This window comes from Aptenodytes patagonicus, chromosome 10 (assembly GCF_965638725.1).
Source record: "Aptenodytes patagonicus chromosome 10, bAptPat1.pri.cur, whole genome shotgun sequence".
Classification (NCBI taxonomy): Eukaryota; Metazoa; Chordata; class Aves; order Sphenisciformes; family Spheniscidae; genus Aptenodytes; species Aptenodytes patagonicus.
This window is the reverse complement of record NC_134958.1, coordinates 7,392,579-7,414,030: the sequence shown is the minus strand read 5'-3', so window position 1 is coordinate 7,414,030 and position 21,452 is coordinate 7,392,579. Positions and strand designations below refer to the sequence as shown.

The 21,452-nt window shown below is 42.1% G+C and overlaps 1 protein-coding gene across 1 annotated transcript in view; it reads left to right on the top strand.

Annotated features, from left to right (window-relative positions):
* The window catches only part of AGBL1 (AGBL carboxypeptidase 1), a 280,171-nt gene that overhangs the window by 96,754 nt on the left and 161,965 nt on the right, over positions 1 to 21,452 (top strand). Inside the window, exon 18 of the mRNA XM_076348666.1 lies at positions 2,867 to 3,047. Within this exon, the coding sequence (XP_076204781.1) occupies positions 2,867 to 3,047 (181 nt within the window). The remainder of the gene's footprint in view (positions 1 to 2,866; positions 3,048 to 21,452) is intronic.

Sequence of the window (21,452 nt, the reverse complement as noted above, 5' to 3'; positions counted from 1 at the left end):
CTCTGTGGTTTGCCTGCTGGTACGTACCCTTGTTATGACTTTCCTGTGGATGGGATGTCAGAGCTGTGGATGTGCTTGTCAGGAGGGGAGCTTTTAAAGGAAGCTTTAACTGACTTCCCTGGCTGGAGCTACAGGCTATGGGTCTGGTCTCTCTCTGTGCCCCCCCCCCCCCCCCCCCCCCTATTTCCTGAGGTTTAAGATCTGGAAACTCCATAAGCTTTTCTGATGTTGAACCTAAGTAAGACAAGCTTGACTTTGATCAGCATTGAGAGGAAGAACAGAACTTAGGTCTCTGCCAGTCCCATGCTATTTGTAATTAGCAGAATTATGGCAAACTTTCCTGCGTTTCTGAGATGATAAAGCCCTTGCTTAGAGGTGGGTTTTTTTTTTTTCTTATTTTGATTGAGGAAAGAACCTCTCAATTAAGATGCTGTGCTCTCTCTCAGTATAGAGAAGAGGTAAGAGTTGTTAAAGCTGTATTCATCAATTGTAAAAGTGAACACATTTTATTTTTGCTTTGTGCTATTTACAGCTGTTGTCCATGAGGAGTCCTCAAGAGCCTCATTCTCAGCTACAACAGCACAGTCCCATAAGTTTAGCTCAGCAATGATGCTGCAAAACAGCACTAAATCATGGTGATGGAAGAAAGAAGAAAATGTTTGGAAATGGCAAAATGCAGCTGATGTCTTCATGAAAGCTAGTTTTTGCTTGTTGCTATTTTAAAGCATTACTAAAGTAGACTGTAATCACAACTAGCTGGAGCGGGGTAGAAATTGTGTACTCTAATTGTGGGGGAAAAAAAAAATCAGAATGGCTAGTAGTTCTGCAGGAGCTAAAGGAATCTTTTGCAATCCATAAGTGCCTTATGTCTACACATTGATCAGAATATACTAACCTCGCAGTAAGGTAAGGTGTAAGAATGACAAACGACTAATACATGGCTATTCAGAAACGGAGTTCCAGTTGCTTTACTGGACCAGAATATAATTGCTTTATGAGCTCTTTGAGCTGAGAGTGCAGTTCACTCTTCTGGTGCCCGCCAACTGCTTAAGAGGAAGGTGTGGAAGTGGGGAGGTGCGGAGGGGGATTGTTTCCAAACCTTAGTCTGCACCCCTGAAATTATGTAACTAAATTGTACTGTAATGCACGTATTGAGCAGAACTATACAGAATATACAGTTAAGATGAAGAATTAGTGTTATTCCTTCTTTGAGTGTGAAATGAGAAATTTCACCTGTATTCTTTGTTTTGTCAAACACACAAATCACTAACCAGCTCTTTAATAATACCTATATTTTTCAGCATGGTGTTCTACCTCCCTATTTCATGTTAATTGATGAATGATTTGTAAAGCATTTGGAAACTGAAGGACAGCTTTGGGAGCTAAGGGCGAAGGCGTATATCTTGCTAATTCGGCATTTGTTTACAATGGCACTCAGCCGATGCCTTTGGTTTTGTTTTCTGTCCTGTTACCGCTCCCAAGCCTGTCAGCTGGGGTCCCTCAATTCAGGCAAGGGAACAGAGCCTGAGCTCTGACGTTGCCTGATAGAGCGGGACAAACCTATCCTGGCATCGTTGTGATGCCCTGACAGATAACAGTTTCCACTAAAGTAAATCTGTCAGGTTGCCTTGTGAAAACGGCCTGAGATTGTGAATGCTCACAAAATGATCATTTTAAGACAGATAATTGCTTTGTCTTCCCTTTATTTTCTGTGCCTGGCAGGTGTCTCCCTCTGCCTTCTCCTGTTTCCTTGGCCCATCCGTGGGGTATGCTCAGCACAGATGGGATCTTCAAAGAAACTGGTCTTTTCTAAGCATATGTATACTGAGAGTTTTTTGGAAACTTATAACTAGACCACATGTGGGTACTTTTTCACAGGAACAGCAAATAACATAACTGATAACACCGAAAATTTCTCTGTCAAGTTGTTACTTTGAAACAGGTTCGGTAGAGCCTATCAATGAACAGTTTAGTAAGATTTTGATTTTTTTTTTTTTTTAAAGCAGCCCCCTGAACCCTCTTCCCTCCCCTAAATTCCCACAGCTTATGTCTCCCATGCCAAGCATATTGCTAGAAACAGCTGAACTCTTCTAGTTGCAACTTCTGAAAATCAGCTTTGCAAATCTGAGTGTGCGCCTATATTACATGAAACTGAAAACCGTCCACCAAAAGTAACAGCCTGTCTTAGCTATGCACATTGTTATTTCTACCTTTCGTTGGATGAATATGAAATGATAGTTAGTTTTGAGTAGTCTGCCTCTGCAGCTTATCTGGGTAACATATTCATGTATTTTCTTTAATCAAGTTAAACTGATGTAATTAGTTATGATTCTAACCCTACAACACAGGTTACTGCCAGAGATCAGACAGCTTGCATGTCCTTGGAGCCCTTACGGGTGGACGGATCTGCTTAGAGATTTAAAAAGTTCTCAGTTGTTAATGGTGAAATACTGAAAGTGGAGCAGGGCCTTAGAAAATTAAATAATTTCTGGCTGCCTTTTAAACCGTAGTGAAGTTTGATAGGGTCAAACTTTCAAGAATTGCCAGAAAATATGCTGGTGCCAATTTGAGAGGCAATAATCTGCACATGCAAAATGCCCTCTAATGGTACACATAAATATATGTAAAGTATCATAGAATAAACAAGCAAAGGGATGGGGATGAAATTAACACGTGCTGGTTCTGAGGACCAAACTTGGGATCAACTGGCAATCAGCACCTTCAGGAAATGTCTGGACTACTTGGGGATGTATTTTCCCTCAAATATGACTTGGGTTGTTATCTCAGTTATAAAGGAATAAAACCCACTTGCAAAGATATTATTCAAAGAGAAGTCCTGTCTAGGTTTTTTTGCTTTATTTTACAGACAATCGTCCTTATGTGTTTCTAATGGCCCGTGTTCACCCTGGTGAAAGCAATGCCAGCTGGGTAATGAAGGGGACCCTGGAGTTCCTTGTGAGCAGTGATCCCATTGCTGATCTCCTGCGGAATTGTTTCATTTTCAAGATTGTCCCCATGCTTAATCCTGATGGAGTCATCAATGGCAAGTGAGTTGTGACATGTACTTATTCTGGGATTTTGCTGTGTTTGCCTGCAGGCTCTACCCCTGTGCACCTAGCAGGTCTTGTCTTCAATGTTTTGGGTCAGGAGAATTCCCTTTGCATTGTGTTTCATTCATCCTGTTATCAATCCTACGTAGAAAATATGAATCTGAGATACAGCCCAGTGTGCTGTCTTGCATTTGTTAGATGCACGTGATTCTGTACGGTGTGTGGCCATAAGATTTCTGAGCTGCCTAGATGGAGTATTAGTGGTGCCAGAGAAACTGGATCTTTCTTGCTAAATGGAGATTGATCTAGTCTGCTAAATCAGCAGGGCAGACTTCACCTGCAAGACAGATATGCTTGGGAATAACTGGCTTTAATTAATGCTTTGTATAGCCTGGTGGGGGGGAAGATGAGTAAGGATCTATTAAATTTTCACATTTTCATGGAAATATTTCCATATAGTGAAGCGCTCTCCTTCTCCCACCTCCTTTTCAATCTTCCCTCCCACATTTCATAAGAGATACTGAATCTGAGCTTGGAAAATACTGATTCCTTTTTGCGTTATTTGCCTTTACGCCATCCCTGCCCACCCACACTAACTTCTCTTCCCTCTCCCTGTTCACGATTGGAAAAAGTACAACTCTGCTTCTAATATGTTAACATGAAATAAATATTGCTATGCAGCCAGTGAAAGAGGAATTCCCTTTGAAGGCTTGAAGAGTCCACTAAGATAAGGTAGGCTTGCACTTTGCTGGAAAAAATCTTCAGTGTCTCTGCAGACAGTGGAGTTTGTTCACTTCATTGGGTGTTTGTGGAGCGGCTGGAAGTTAGTAACGGTCAGTCCTGTCTCTGATGCAGGCGCAGGACATTATGATCACATCCCACCAGTAGCTGGCGAGTTGTGCGTTTTGACCTGGCGATAAGGGCTTGCAGGTTTTGGTAACAACTGTGTCCCCTGGCTTGTTGCAGCGGAACACGTGACAAATCTCGAAGCTGAAAGATGGGCTTAGGCAAGTGCTGAAACACATAGCAAAGTGTAGAGGAACAGCTTTTTTTAAGCTACGTTCTCCTGTCTGCTTTTGCGTCAGGCTGTGCGGATCGAGTGCTGCAGAAACAGAAGAACGATCCTAGGCGACAACTGAGTTGAGTTTGTTTGGTTCTAAAGGAATTCATTTCATTTTGGGGCGAGGGGTTCAGCAGAGAGCAGCTTGGGCTTTTCTGACAGTCTCTAGTCTGTGGCTATGAACAGTCATAGCTTTTGTGCTGCTACAGTCTCCAGGACTTGAGCGTATCAGTAGTCTGGGAGGACTGTTCAGAGTAGCTGGATACTGCCCCAGAGTATTCGAAGCCTCTGCTGGCACCAAATGCTTCCTTGATCCTTCCAGACAGCAGAAGCAAAAAAAGAAAGGTTGTGGCTTTTTTCCCCCCTTTCTTTTTTACCTTTCACTGCACTTAATTAAAGTTTCCAGCAGATGGAGGACTGGAGGGGATGTCTGACCTTTTTTCTCCAGCTGTCAGGAGTGAGTGTAGCAGAGAAGGGGCCCTCAGGAGGGAGGACGTGGCTCTCGGTGACACCTGCATGAAGTGTACTGCCTGAACTCGTGTGACACGGGAAGGTGTCTTGCCTTCCCCGGTGCACATGAGCTTAAACTGTAGTTAAATCTGGTGATGAGTGAAAAAGTTTGGTAAGCCTTGCATGTGGGGTAGGAGCAGGGGAACAGGGACTTGGCCGTGGCTCTGTTACTGATCATGAGGCCTGGGAAAGGGAGAGAACCATTCCTTTATGCTTTAATTTAAATACTTTTATCCTGTGAAGCCTCCTGTGGCCCAGATATTCTTCTTGTTTCTTCCCATGTGCTTTTTTAGTAGACTTGGGTCCTCCTACACTGAAAGAAATGCTTCTGTTCTGGGCCTCGGGTTTACTGGTGGTCTGCTGGAGATAACCATGCACGTCGGAGAAGGCAAATATCTTTCAGGCCCTTAATGTCTACATGTGCACACGCAGATTTATTTGGCTACTTAATGTTCCACCTTGTCCGGGTTTAAATGCTCTAGTAAACTCTTACCTTTCAAGTCAGTGTTACGAGGGAAACTTTTCTGAGGAAGCTGGTCTATAGCCCATCATTGACCGTAGTATTTGTAAGAAGATACTTGCTAAATATTTTTTACTTCTCTAAAACCCATTTCACAACCCATTTCATGAAGCGATTTATTTGCCCTGGGATTCACAATCCCTTTTGTGGAAGTCCCACCAGGTATCCCCAAACAGACTGCTAGAGTGCCTGGTGTTCCCTCTGCCAACATCCCAACCTGCTGTTCTTTTCTAGTTTTATACAAGTTGTTGTGCTCTCGCACCTTCCCCCTGTGAGGACTGCACATACTGAATGCATCAAACCCACTATCCAGGCCAACAAGAGTATCTTGGCTCTGTGCTGGACGCTGGGAATACCTACATGTGGTAACCGGCGATCTTATCTCTTACTGTGAAACAAGGATTTCTTCTGTTTCAGTGCCTCTGTTGCTTTCGTCTTGGTATCTCAATATCTTTCTTTAAGAAAGAGTCGGATTCTTTTTTGTTGATGGTTCTTTGAATCTCCTTACTCTCCCTCCTCCCCAGCCCTGTGTGCTGGGGTGTGCATAACGCTTCCCTGTCCGTCGCAGAGGCGAATGCCAACGCGTGGTTACAAAGGATTTCTTCCAGCAGCCCAGCTGTGCCCCTTCCCCAGCTGGCTCCCCGCCGCAGGCGCAGCTCAGCGGAAGAGCACTCATCCCAGCAGGGTACCACACGATCATGCTTTGGGAGCCTTGTGCAGCAACAAGGCGATCAGGGCCTTGGTATTTGCTTTGGTTAATGTGATCTGAAAGTTACATGGGGAGAACGTTCCTCTAACACAGATAGGACTGCAGTAATGCGATTATGCTCCGGCTGTGTGTGGCTGAGCTGGGAAGCAGCTATCCACCCTCCCTTTCACTTCAGTCAGTGCTCTGAGAATCCGTTCCTGTCTGTCAGCGATGGAGAGACTTGCAGCCCTGTCACTTGATGCTAAATGAAGGTAGTGGTGATGCAAGTGTGCATGTACGAGTGGGGTTGTCATCACACAAAAATATAGATCACTACCGAATATTGCAGCTAATTTGACTTTGTTCAATCCAGAGAGAATTGGTGAGCCATTGTGTTGCTGTGTGTGGCTGAGTGTTTTGTTCCACCCTGAACAGCAGTCAGGTGTAGGGTTTGTCAAATAATATTCAGCTGATCTGATAATGGCTATATATTTTAAATTAAATAATAGATACTGCTCTTCATAAAGTTCATCTTACGCTTTCTGTCAGACACTGGCTTTTGACCGCTGCTGGTGATGGGATGCTGCCTCATATAGACCTGTGGTCTGACCTGATATGGTTATTTGTATGTTTTAATTTTGTTTCTTTTGATATAAATTACAAGGAAAAAATAGTCCTAATCTCCAAGAGCAGTAGTGTAAGTCAGTCTGAAGTGACAGCCATATTAAACTACTTAACAGAAGGCGTCCTTGCAGGCTGACTTCATTTTGCACGAGTTGTGCTGTGAGAATCCAAAGTAGTAAGTGTTGTTTGGTCTTACGGCTCGCTACCTTCACTTGTACCTCTATCCCCTTTTTAAACTAAATCATAGTAAAACAGGAAAGCTTTACAAGGAATTAATCTCCATTAAGTGTTGGGGAATCCATGAAGAAGAATACCACTTTCATCAGGAAAGTGATATAAAATGCAGTGGGTGAGTGAGAGACCTGTGCTTTATTCCTGGCTCTGCTACCGACGGACTATGTGACTTTAGTTATTGCCCCCTCCTTTTTGCTGAGTTTGCTTCCTTGGAGAATGAGATAATGACATAATGACATACCATAACCTTTGAGCAGTTTGAAATGAAGACTGAACTATGCATATTAGGAGCGTTTTCTCTTCAATCTAGATCTGTTACTATTTTAACTATTAAGCTTGTTTTTAGCTTGTAGAAAGTGGAAAATATTGTTCTCAGAAAACTCTAGATTTACCTAGGAATGGTGTGGAGTAGCCTTTGGTGAAACTTTTTGAATTGCTTTAAAAAAATGTTCATCTGTTCAAGTGAAATCTTTGTACCCTGAAACTAGATCTATTATAGGCACAGTTGTGTAAAATCCTGACAAGAGGGTTCAGTAAAGGAATTTGTATAAAGCTTAATTATGGCAGCACAAAAAGAGGGTTTTATAAAGAAACGGAATGCTGTTTGCTGTCCACACTGTTCCACATAAACTTGTTATCACACATTTGAGCATCGAGTTGCGTGTGTGCTCACACACGCCTGTGCACAGTTGCATGCTAACTTGTGATGTGCTCTTACGCTGTCTTTTGTGTACACCGGCTGTGCATCCTCCTGTCAGCAGCCTGCTCATGCAGGTGTTCCCCAGCATCTGCTCAGACCTGCGCACCATCGACACACACGCCTGGCGCTCCCACGTGTGTGCTCCCAGGCACAATGTGGTAGTCAACGTTTTGTGGTTTTGGCTGGACTTCTCCAGACGCTGCAGTTCTAGATAAATACTGCTATTTATTACACCTAAATTTAGGGTCATTAATTTATATCAGTATAACCTAATTTATATCACCATAAACAGCAGTAACAAATGATGCCAAACTCTCAATGCTTGCCAACTGTGCCTGTTTGAGGTTTTTTTCCTCCCAGTTACCAGAAGTATTAAATCAAAAATGATCGGCCTTGCCAGACCATTGATCAAGCAAGAAGTGGAAGCTCCTGGGGAAGTAATTTTGTTTTAAAAATTACTTCACGTGCAGACTGCTCATGGAGTGTCTGTGTATTTTGCATGTTCAGAAATTCTCTTCCCACTCACAAATCCCTAACTGGCCAGTATCACAGTTCTCTGTTGAGTTCGTGTCTCACTTCTACGTTGCCACCTTCTTCCTCTTCCTTTACTCCTTTTAACTCTTTCTCCTTTACTCCTTTCACTCTTTCTTCTCTTCCGTCTGCCCTTTTGTCACTCTCCCCTCCCTCCTACTGAATCAAAGAAGCTTTTCAATGAAAAGAACTTGATGCATTTTATAAATGAATTGAACCAATCAGTGGAGATGGGAGCTGGTGAGTCTTTTTTTGCTAAGGGAAGATGAATTTTTGGAAGCGGCATGATTTCTTCAAAGCCATGGGGTAACCATAGTAGCCGTTAGGAAGAGGAAATCCTGATTTGCATTTTGGATTATAGCCATGGACTATTCTTTATCTGGTTTTAAAACACCCTGTTCCCTCCTGCACCTGCCCTCCCACAACACAGGCCGAGTAAGCTTTTCTGCTGTTCAAAGGTAAGGCAGGTGACGTGCTGGGTTTCTTGTCTCTCGATTGACGTTTGCTACCACTTTAGTTAGGCTGTCTATTCTATCTGTTTTACCTACAGGGCTTTGTTCATTACCTCCTCAAATCCACCAAAGAAAAGCTTTACCTCTTGACAATTACTGAAATGGAGAGATAGAAACATTCACTAAAATCCCTTCTAGAACAGGTTTCCTCTGCACACTCTCAAAAGTTACAAAGGGAAAAATGAGTGTGCTCCCACATATTCTTTGGAGCCTGATCCTTTGTTTTTTGAAGGACTCTCTTAGGAGGAGTAGAAGCACATTTCTCTCTGCCCAAAATACACTATTTGTATGTATGTTTTTTTTCTCTCCTATATTAATGCTTACTCTCCTGCATTGAGACATTGTGTTCTCCAGACAATAAGAGACAGAACTGATCAAGAACAGGAAAAAAGCTAATGGCCAGTCTAAGGAGTCAGTTTATGATCCAGAACTGCATCCTCAAGGATTAAATCTTGAGGTGATGTCACACAAAGCTGTACGACTGCAGACATCCCTCCTTTCCTCCCACTCCTCTTCATTGCTTCGCTCTGGTCAGAGGATTGAAGAGGAGTTTAATTCTCAGACTCTAGCCTTGCATAACTAAATTGGTGCCATGCACTCTGCAAACACGCTCCAAAGGCTCTCTCCAGACTACCTAATCTATGATGTGTGTGTTTCTCTAAGGACAGCGCAGAGATGTGAGAAGGCTGGGAAAGGAGTGTTTTCGAACTCTGTCATTAATTAATGCAGTGGGAGAGTTTGTCTGTAGGGGAGAGAGAGAGAGGTACTACAGGATTAGCATGCTGCTGTTCTTTGGCAGACACCGTATGAATCTGTCCCCCGTGTTGTCTTCAGAAGCCCTGCATCTACATTGGCACCACCATGTCAAAAGTAGTTGGGTAGATGAATGTGGAAGCCAAGGTATGCTTGGATAAAAGAGCATTTGGTAAAAGATTCAACCCTTACAATGGCTGTGCTCTGAGTTGCATATTGTAAGGGGGCATATTTGCGTGCACTAATGCTTTCCTCAATACCTCAGAGGGGATGAAAATGCTAGTTCTGGGAGCACCTGTACTGGCTTGGTATGTGGCTCTGGGAAGTGCACATGAAATGTGGGCTAACTTCCCCCAAGAGGAGTAGAAGTTTTCTCAGCTATTTGCTGCTTTGGTGCCTCAGGTGTTGCTTCTGTTGCGCTCCTGTAAGAGGGCAGTGATGGATTTGGGAGCTTAGGGTGGCAAATGTGGCTTGTGCATGCGCAGCCTGCGGTAAAATATTAGGTGCAGCATTCCTCACCTCTCCTCTCTGCAAGCTGTTCCTTGGTGGAGCCAGAAGTGGGGTCTGGCCCTCCACCATGCACTTCTCTGAGTACCTCTCTGTGCTGTGCGAGGCCCCAATTTCAACCAAGGCCCTTTGTGCTGTGCTGATGTGATAGCCCATCCTTGGCTCTCCTTCTGTGATAAACATCCGTCTGCAGTCAGCTGCACCCCAGGACTCTCCCTTCTGACAGTGCTTCCAATGCAGTATTGTTTATTCCTTCCTTTATCAGCCGGAGCTGCCGGGCCCCCTGAGTTATTAGCTCTATTCATTCATTGTCAGTGTTTCCTCCTTCGTAAATATGCCCCCATACGTCTCTGCTCCTGAGGAATATGCTTTCTCTTCTATTTACTGCTTTTCCCAGGCCCCCATCTCCTCATTGCCACCCTGTGGCCCAATAACAGCCAAGGAGATAAATAAGCTGCATAACTCTTCCCAGCTATTATTTTTGCTGCTGTTGTTGTTGCCCTGCATGGTAATATATATAATAACAAGGAAACAAATCTTATTACTAAAGTAATTACAATAAATAAAAAGCCGAGGGGGGAGATGAAGGAAGGGTCTGTCGGGGGAGTGATTGCAGTAGGATTTTTTTAAAATTTAATTTACTCGAGATGTTCTCTGCCACTTTGTTGATACCCTGCTGAGGGGGGCTGTGACTAATTAGCAGCAAGCTGTTGTTCTAACACCCTCACCTAATTTATTGTGTGGCTGAGTCTCTAAAACAGGAGCCTGTGTGATATCATTGTCTATGGGACTTGGCACCAGCCTCGTGTCAGTGGTTGGCTTTATTGCTTGGTGCTTTTGTTTCCCCGAAGCTGAATAGCTCAAATTTTGGGTGCTTTGCTGTCGTTCCTTTTATCTTCCAGCATATTCCATGGGCTTCCAGGAGTTTGGGCCGGAGAGTACACTTAATCTATTGCATTAGAACTGCTTGTCCCAGTGCTCAGCCGAATAACGGACCAACGCAACTGCTAGTTTTTGACAAATTGCCCAGAGAGCTGCATCACCCTCTGTGTGCCTTGGTAGAGAACAAAAAAGACCCAGCACTAGAAAGTCTGGTATGGACAGGGTCTAGGGTTCTGCTTGCAGGTTTCTTATGAAAGTACCACATTGTTGCTTACCAGTAGAATGGAGATTACAGTACCGTCTGTCTGCTAAATGGTCATGAAAACTAACTAGTTAATGGCGATATTAAGAACTGGAAGGATTTAATGCATCGTCCCTTGTTTCATTAGTCTTCCAGTTGCCAATTGCAAAAGCACGCGCAGTCTTTGTAAAGCTCTGAAACAGTAAAGGTACCCCATGAGTTGAGTGCGTCTCCCTTGGCTCTTTCATACCAAATTTATGCTGGTGATGCAAGGTCACCTGGGAATTTCACTACAAAAATCACTTGATGTGGGCTCATTGATATTACTGTCTTGGACTACTAAACTGAAGCTTTTAGCTTTGGAAATTATTTCATTTTAGATAGGTACTAACTTGTATTTTCAAGTTAGCGTGAATATTAGATATGAACGTGATGTTCCACAGGCTCAGAAAGGAATCATTTTGTTCTGCATTTGTGTCTATTTTCCTGACTGACGATGGGCGTTCATAATCAGATGTGTGCACTCCTTTGAAGACATTTCCAGGAGCCAGGAGACTGGTGTACAAAGCTTAGCTTTTAGTAAAGTTAATGAGATGATTGAATTATATTATTACTCTTGTTAGCTTGGTTGTGTATCATTATCCCTTTTGTTTGTTGTTATGCTTATTTGAGTCCCCTCTGTGGTATATTATTCCCATAACAATTGTGCCTGTGCTAGGCTCTGTGTAGTGACAGGCAAGGAGCAGCTGGTCCCTTGTTAAGAGCTGATGCATTAGTGGCACAGCCCATGCATTAGGATTGGTGAGAATGAGAAGGACGCTGGGCTGTTGGCTCTCATGCAGCCTGATCCATCTTCTCAGCCCTGGCCACATGATGCACTTCATGGAGGTGTGAGCTTTGTAGTTACAGCTCTCTTTCAGTATTACATCCTGGGATAGGGAAAGCATCCTGCTGCAATGACTTCTACAACCACCCGATGAAGCTTTGTGAAGGATACTTCAGTATCATCAATGCAGCAATTGGAGAATTGTGTTAAAAATCAGGAATCTCTTTATACCTTCTTGGAATTTGCAGGAGGTATGTGCAAACCTTGAGCCAGCTTGCCGCATAGGTAAACCTACACTGAGAAATATTATAATTACTGCTGAACTTGGATTTTGCTTCTTACCTGATTGTGGTAGGCATCAATTACTGATATCAAAGTTGAATATTTTGGAGATGAGCTAATGTCATGAGTAAAGGGGCCATTTTGGTCACTTATCTCAAGATCAAGTCTGCTTATTCAAGTTAATGCTTATTGGAAGCTACAGATTCAGAGCTGGAGTTGTTATTCATAGGATGGGAAAAGAGAAGTCCACAAAATGAAATTGTTAAAACTTCACTTTTATAGATGCAGTGAAGAATGTCCAATACTTTACTGCAATATCCACACTACCTGGAAAGCTGAAATTGCCTGGAAAAGAAGGTTATTGTCTCTTGTAATATACCTTCGTATATTACGCTGTGTAATAAATCAGGCAGTATTTCTTTTGCCCTGAAAACTGGACATCCCTGGAGTTCCAAGTGACATTTCACGTTTTATATGACCATTCAGTCCGTTTTAAGTATTAAACCACATCATTTTTTGTGAAATATGCACGGAAATACGTCTTTTTTAAAGCCTATGAATAAAAAAATCTGAAGCTTAGTTACGCAAGTATAAAGCTGCTTTTCCATGATTTTGCTTTAAAAAATCCTGTGTTGGATTAGCTCTGTGTTTTGTCTAGTGTTGTTCTTTAACATTTTTATTTATTTCTGTATTTCTCTCTCACTTTTCCCTCCTCTCTCTTTGGAATCTGTTATTCAAATGTAACAATAAAAGCTGGCTAAGTACTGTGATAGGAGAGGAGATATATAATGGCCTTGGGTTGGAGAAATGGACTGGCAATTGAAAATGTTGTTTGTAGAAATGGGACGAAGAGGCTTATCCACAAAAATAAGCTTCATTTGAAAGCTTACATTTTCAAAATTGCTTGTGCAAAAATGCACCAACAGAGGACCAGCTGAAGTTGAATTGTTCACCTGTGCACATCGTTCATATGATTGCACATGTAATTGGGGTAATTACGTGGGCAAATTTTGCTCCAGTGACTTCAACAAATTGCCACCCTAATTTATAAATCCAGCTGAATGTCCCACAGAAGCATCAAGAAAATGAAAACCAGAAAATTGAGTCAATGTTGGAATGACAAAGAGTGAGAAATCAAAAACCTCTTCTGCAACCTAACAGGCAGCACTGCTGGGAGTCAGGGGAGAAAAAAAAAAAGTGCAGCACAGTTTTAATGCTGCAAAGCAGCTCTGAGTCTTGAAGGGGTAGAGAAACTGAAGAGCTTTTGAAGTCATGTAGCCCAGGTTTGAGCTGAGGGGAAAAAAAAAAAAAAAGGAAAAGGCAGAGGGTGAGTTTGGCAGTGAAAAGAGCTCCAGTAATGGTGCACCTTGGGTCTGTGCTTACTGCAAAACTCTGAAGTTAGTATTTGAACACACCCTAACTCAATGATACCGTAACCCTGATAGGGACTCTCGGGTAACTGCGATGATATTTTACTGCATGGGAATAGTGATGATTTATGCTGTAAAATTCTACAGAAATTATGTTATGTTCAGAACTGTGTAGAGCTGAGCAGTTTTTCCATGGCCTTTTAGAGTTGGCTTGTTGGATTTCACAAGTGGATGTGTCCTTATATAAAATGGTTATATGTTCCATTATATCCCATAGGACTCTTTCATGTCTGGGGAAGCAGAACACAAAGAAGTGGTAGTGAACAACATAGTCTAGATCCTAATTCACCTTTTGGATTGCTTTCATTTGTCTGCCACAAATGGCAAGGACTTAAGGCATAATTATTATAATAGTTGGAGAAGAGCTGCTATATTCTACTGTATATATATTACAGAATGCAAAGAGGAAAAAGGGTTTATTTCTAAATATGTACACATAACAATCCATAATCAGGTCAGTATCTTCATGTGATGCTGGTTTTAGTCGGTTTTGGGTTTTTCTGCCTCTGACCCTTTTCTTAAAGCTCTCTTCCTCCTCCTGTAAAGTTACCAGGCAATAACAAGGTGTGAGTGCAAGGTTTCTTTCTATGTACATCCAATGACAGCATCTCTAGTAGTAGAGTTTCTGTCTCCGTCCCCCATGTTCCCCCATTTTTCTCCCAAAATGTTCATCAGCTCAGCTTTTGAAGGAGAAGGAAGTACCAGTTGTCCCAGGGGACACTTGCTCCCACTGAGCACTGCCGAAAGCAGAAATCTGGTTCCCAGTTCTAGCTCTGGTCCATGGTGCCTTCTACCAGCAGTAACAGCAATAACACTAATGAAAACTTACTTTTTGAGGAACATTTCCTGTATTCATTGTCTGTTAGCTAACAAAAGGTCATTAACATAAAAACAAAAGGCAAAGATTAAAAAAGTGATGATTTTTCTGTCTTCCCCGTAATGGTTATGGCACATAAGAGGATGTAAAGTGCAGAGCAGCTGAACACTCATAAACTATTTTAATACCATTTAGAAATGAGAAGAAGCAGGGGAAGAGGCTTATGTAGCAATGTAGTTTATTGCACTAATCAGTCACTTCTACAGAGCACTACCATGGTTTTAAATCCTTGCTCCAGTGACATGAAAAAAATTAGTGGTCTCTCATCCAAGTCTTTAATAGATTTTGGTCGATATCATAGAAATCTCTAGTACCTCATTTAAGCTATCAGTGAATTCTATGCTTAGGTGGATATAATGTTAGGCAAAGCAGGTCTGGATTATATCTGTGATAGCAAGGCAGTAATGCAAGGTCTGAAAGTGAAGTAGAAGGAACTATGGGAGATTAAGACTAAGCTACGTTTTACTTAGATATTTCTTTGGGGTTAGGCTGAAATCTCTGGAAAGGCAGCTGACACTTTGTTGGTTGAACCATCTGCATGGAATAGCCAAACCTACTACTGGTTTACCTGCCTAGTGTCTCGCTATAAACACGCATAAAGGTTGAACGTGGAAATCCAAAGATTGAAGGCAGTGGGAGAATAGTTGGTTTTCCCCCTCCAGAACATGCATGTTACACGAAGAGAGTTTGCTTTGGAATAACTTCATGTTTGGAGAATACGTTGTCTGGTCTTGTGCACATGCTAGTTTTCAAGTGAGGAAGAACGAAGGGGTTTAAGTCACAGTAATTTCTGTCTCTTTCACTGACATGCAGGTGAGGGCACCCTTGAACTGTGCAACTTCTCTATCTACCCTTAGACAGATTTGAACAGTATGTAATCCCATCCGGCACGCAGTCTGTTCAAAATCAAATAGTGTCCATATCAATGGCTTTGAGCTTTCAGACTCATAACACTAATACAGCTGGGATTGTAAATAAAAAGGAGAATATTAAGAAAAAGCCTCTGTTGCTGCAAGCAGCAGAAATAATCCAAATCAAGTATATCTTTCCATTACACAGTTTCTTACCAAAACAAAACCTCAGCTCAGGGCTGTTATTTATAATGAACTGGCTTTGCCAGTGTTCATATCTCTCCCTTTTTTACCTGGTATGTGTCAGTTCTGATTGTGTGTACTGATGATAGCAATTTATTTGTTATCTTTTGTCCCAAAGGGTCTTGAAGTGCCATAACAAACTACCTACTTTACTTTCAGGCGTTGCTTACTGTACCACCTTTGAACTGGTGCGAAGAAGTCGCTCTTTTGTAACCTCTGAACCCATTGCCTCTGAATGCTGGGAGTTGCTGGTTTTAAGCCATCAGGCAGAAGTTGTGGCAACTAGGTCTGCAGCAGATGTTACAAACTACAGAGTGACTTGAAAAGAAATCACTTAGGTGCAATCAAACCCCCTGCTGTTTTGTGTTTTTTTTTTTTTCCCTAAGCATTTTATTAATCTTTGAGAAACACATGTGGCAGCTCTGAAACCATAATTTCACTTGCACATTCTCAGATGGGATGATTGGTCCCTAAAGAGCATATATCTAGCAAGCACTAATTCTCCACAAACTAGCTGTGGTGCATGTATGATTCTGTCATTGCTAATTCTTGCTTAAACCTGATGTGAGCCTAAATAAGGAGTTTGCTTTGAGGCTTTGCCAAAACCTCTGTGGTCCAAATGATACAGTATTCTGTATGTGTAAATGCATATACAACCATGGTAATAGAAGCCATTTTGATCCAGATTGTCAGGATTGAAAGGATGCAGTTGTGGCTGAAAAATACATACGCATTTGCATGCACAATTACTCAAGTTGGGGTTTAGGCATTTAAGTGGCCATTTGTGCTCTCATTTTCGATTATTATGTTCATCCTGTGGGAATGGATTTGTGCAAATCAGGCACACAAATATGCATATGTTTTGTTGTGTGCTATCCTGAAAACATGTTGCCTTATTTGGACATAAACTTGGATTGATTTTTTTTTTCACCTTGAAATTTCTATTACAATCTGAAGAATGTGAACTGTGGTGGCTGAACGGCAGTTCTTCAGCAGCACGTTTCCCTTTTCCAAATGGATAACTCTCGTAATTGTTTCTGTAATGTAAGCTAATATTTCCAGCTAACAGTTATTTAGGGTACTGTCATGGCAGGCTGTAATTCAACCCTGTTGCCTAGTGGTCCAAATAATGACCAAGGCTTGCCCCTAGCTGAATTATCATTCTTTTGCTTCTTACTTTCCCTTCATACACATAAACAAGTCTGTCTTTATGCCAAACTCTGAAATACAAAGGAAAGCAGAAGTGATATTGTTGATTCAGAGCTCCATCTTGGCAGCTTCAGGGAGAGAACTGCTTATAGGGGCATGAAGGCTTTTGAAGGGCTTCTTAGTGACTTGGCCCATAGGCTTCCTGGAGGCTCACCCGGCTCTTACTCTGTCACAGTGTTAATATATCTATATAGAGCATCTACTGCAAATACTTAACAGAGAGGATGAAGAGGTCCAATCTGACTTGGGACAGGAAGACTATCTGGGCTGACGCTAAGCTGCGACTCAAAGACATTGAGTACACTGAAATTTGCACCAAAATTAGGAACCTTTGAGTCAGCTGACTTATGACTCAGCTTATGGAAATAACGCTTGTAAAGAAAATTACGTTTAATATACCTTCTATGATTATCCTTTAAGAAAGAGTAGACATCAGGAAAGGATAGTAGCAATGTGAATGCCACAGAAGTATGCAGTTTTGTCAGTAAACCTTTGCTGAGGAAGAAATTAACTGTTAAGTTCCTTCATATTAATAATCCTATTAAGGGTTAGTTTAATAAAGGTTTATTAATTTTCAAGGTGTAATTTGCCCGTGATCCTTTTGAAAGAAAATTATATTTCTATGAAATGGAAATATACAAAGACTGCATGACAATGACCTAATGAAGTGGCAAACCATGTTTTTTAAATCACTCATTGTGATCAAAATGGCATCTTAATTCTTGGAATTCTCCCACCATTCACGCTGGGGGAGTCTGCAAATCATTCAAAGTAATGCGGAAGTTTGTCTAACCTGGGAAATGCTAACAAGTACAAAATGTGTCTATGAAATGGTTCCTATAAGTTTGGGCCAGGAATGACGGTGGGAAGCTTTGTAAATTGCTAAAAGAACGTGGAAAGGAAGGCTAAACTTCGACTTTCTAAATGGTGATTCATAGACACGCAGGGTGGATGGCATGACAATTTGCCTGGTTAGATATGGGAGCTATGCTCAATCATGCGTGCTTCAAGGACACTGGGACTAAAAAGAGCGTGTTCTGGGCTCATCTGGAGAGTCATGGATGCTCAGGTGGTGCTGGGGCTGCTCTGCAGAGATTGGGCTCTGAGCGGGGCAGGATGAGGTTTGTTAAGAGCGAGCTGAGAAAGGGAGTCTGCATGAATGTTTTGGAGACTAGAAGTGTGGGTGGAGAGTCATGGCCTTGGGTGTTTCACACTGGAGGGCGGGAGGTAATTCAGGACGTAGTAAGCAAAGAAAGAAGTGTGAGTGCTACAGGCTGCTTCTGTCTGTGCTCAAGCAGCCCAAACGTGATATTATAATCAATTAATCCGAGCCAGTACCGTGGTCAGGCTACGTTCCTGCAGGCTAATGGCAAAAGAGCCTGGATGGATCATGGTTTGATTGCCATCTGTGCTAACACTTGGGAGACAGCACAGAGACTCATGGATTTGTGTTAGTGTATCAGAGCAGAGCTGAGGCCCAAGCAGTGGCTCCAGTCTCCTCTTGTTTGTGTTTTCAGGCATCACCTGGGAACTGACTTGCTGAAATTCTGCATTAGGGATTGATTTCTGATTACTTTAGGTAGCCCAAAGCAGCACCTGCTGGATAATCTCAACAGGCTTTCCTGGAAGCCTTAGCTCCGTTTTGTACCCTTGAAGGGGCTGAAGAGATGAGATATGTCTCCATTAGGCAGCTGAGTTCAGGAGCTTATCTGCATTGCTTTAAGCTTGCTAGTTTTACATCAGCCCATTAGAGAACCTCTTTCCCAGGCTGGGAAGGAGATGGGACTCTTAGTAATTCTCTGATACCTAGTGCTCATAGGCTGCCTTTTCTTTTTCCACTTCAAAATGTCACATTGGATTCCTGATGGAATTAAAGATTTTTATCTTCCTTCTCTCTACTAGACCTCTGATTTTTTTTCTGGTTTTCTTCTACACTGAAGACTTAATTTCTCACATATGTGAGACAGGGTGAAAATTAAACAAACAAGCTGGCAGATAGACAGAATGGTTCTTCATGTCTGGAAAGCTGCAATGAGCTGCGACTCAGGAATTACAGTGCTTCATATTCAAACTTTTCATTTTGATGCATTGGGGTGGCACAGGAGCTGACGGTGACATATGGAGAAGGCCCTCTTAGCAGGATTGAGGCTGTTACGTGATAAATGACACGGTATGTCAAAGGACTTCTGTTATCCATCATGCTGGCTTCCTCTGAACACACTCTCACTAAAAAGAGAAGTAGCTACACAAACAGCTGGGGGATGCTGTAGGTAAGGTCAATGGTGTGTTCAAAAGAGAAGATAAGAAAGCTGGAAAGTGCATGTTTGCATGGGAATTAATAACCCCTGAGTTTTGAGTTCAGAATATTAAAGCCAATTTTTGTTTAAACATCTGAAGTATCCCAGTTTTATGTCTTTGTCAAGAATGAACCTTAGCTTCAACAGTTGTTTCAAAAGTCATTCAATCAACAGGTTTCAAAAACCCACCAAGTTCTCAGTGCTGAACAGCTAAGCTTTCTCTAAAGAAAGGCTGTTTAGCATCAAGTTTTGGATTGAAAGCGTGGTTCTGTCCCCTGATATGTCCCCAGACTTTCCTTCTTCCTTCCTTTCACCTCTGTTTGGAAGTTTGAGTCTGAAATGCAGTGGAGTGAAAGTCATATGATCTATACTTTCCTATATACATGAGAGGCATGGGAAAGGCAAACATAGTAGCAGGGTGGTACAGTTGCTATTATAAACATAAGGGATAGAAAATACTTTTGAGGGAAGGAGCAGGGCTTTGACTTTCAACACACCTGATACAGGAATATCCTCTGTAGGACACTTTCTACTATTGTTGACCATTCAAGCGAATAAGTAATGGGGCAGGCTTTCACAGTTCTGTGCCCTCCACTCTTGGGAAGCTGGTTGGCTTTTCATCTCAGATTTCTTCTCCCTCTGTCACCTTTACCTCAATAGTACCTCGTTATTTTTTTTTTATTCACTTCAGATTGACACATGCACCAGTGGCTGTCCAAGAGGAGCAAGGGATGTGTGGCATAACATAGGCACCTGTCCATTTCAACCTCCTTCAGTCCCTCTCTCTTTTTTTCATCAGCTGTAATGGCTGTTTTTTTCCCTGTTTGATTAATGGACCCTCAATAGCTATGTAGTCTATAAACCTAGACAAGACAAGTAGTCTGTCTCTTTTGATCCCTGAACTCCTAAAAGCCTGATTCTGGCTCTGCTTAAGTGGTGTTTATGTGCCCACATGCACAGTAGCAATTGGTGCAGAATATCAAATGTCACTACTTGACATTTCATTCATAACAGTAGCATTTAAAGTAAAGGCTTTAACTTGATGATTCACCGGTGGCCAGTGTCAAATGATCTGCGATGGTCTTCATGTTACAAGTGTCAATCAACAAATGGATTTCTCTGGAGATAATTTAATCAGAGCCCATCAGTGAACTGGCTTAAGAAAAAAACCTTACTTCCAGATTATTACCACAGCCTTATTGCATATGAAACAAGACGAGCATAGTCTTGGTAGAAGAGTGGCTACAACTTCTGTAGCCCCTCTAACAAACCCATTTCTGGGATGGTGGAGTTGCAAGGCCCTCAGGTGCATCTGTTCTGTAAGTCAATACAGGGCTTCAGGTTCCATGGCTGTTGAGCTGGAAGCTCCTGCCCAGAACAAAATTTGCTAAACACAAACCAACCTAAATATACAGATAACTCAGCTCTCTCCAACTCCCAGCGCTGCTGTGCTCCACTTTGACAGTACAGCTTTTCCTTCACAAACTCTTCATGTGATGAGACACTTATTTCAGCTGTTGACCCCTATCAATGACCCCTCACTGGGAGATCAGGTGTAGAGAACCAGGCTATTATCTGCCTTCCACTCACACATTTCTAATCAAAGCAGCCAATTTTGCTAACGCCTACAGCTGAAGTCACAGTGAGGGAGACCCGGCTGAGTACATAGAAAAGAAGTGCTTGGAATGGCAGAGCCAGGGGTAAGAAATCCTAAGGGTAAGGCTGAAAAAGAAAAGTCAAGCTGGGAGAAAAGATGAATGAGCAAAGCAGGGAGAAATTCTAAATTCTGGTTTCATATTTGATATAAGAAGTCATGAGGATCAGTCAGCGGAGTGAAGAAAAGCATCTCTACACCCTCCATGCATCTCTCCATGCTCCCTTAGCTTTCTTACTCCAGTGAACATTGGTAACATGCTAGCATTGTATTCTATTTTCAGTGTGTACACTTAAGACAAAATAGGTTTAAAAAAAAAAAAATTAAATAAAATCCAAAGCAGCTCTGACAGGAAGATATCTCTTCAGATGTTGTAAAGGTTAATGTTTACTCCAGTTATGGCATCTGTTGAGTCTTTCTTTTCTGGCTGTTGAATTCTCTCTAGACTCAGAGAACACTCAAAAATTTGAGCCCCCGTGCACTGGGTTCAGAAGATGAGCAGGACTGCCACGTGGCATCTTCTGCTTTGGCCTTCAAAAGCCGTAGTCTAGGCTACTAGCTATAACTGTTGTCATTACCTATAACCAGAGAAATCTTGTTAAATAGGGCAGTAATCCTTGATGATGTGTTAAACACTTGTGCTGCTCCCTCCCTTGGAGCACTAGTTTCAGTTGATAACCATGCTGCTTGCTTACTTTCCGACATGATGTAGAGGTGTCACTTTATCGTATTTAAATGTTTTAACTGCACTTCAGTAACAGGTAAATGATACCAGTATCTTATAACCTGGTAGAACAGGTTGTCAACAGTCACAAATGATGGGCTGGCATCTCAGGCTGGATACCGAGGCGCTGCCTTTATCTGCTTTTGTCTTTGGTTTTCATTTTTTTCTGGTTTAAAGGTCCTCTAGGCTGTAATTGCTTTTGGGGACAGATAATGTTGTATTGTTAGCCCTGGATTTGAGAACAGCT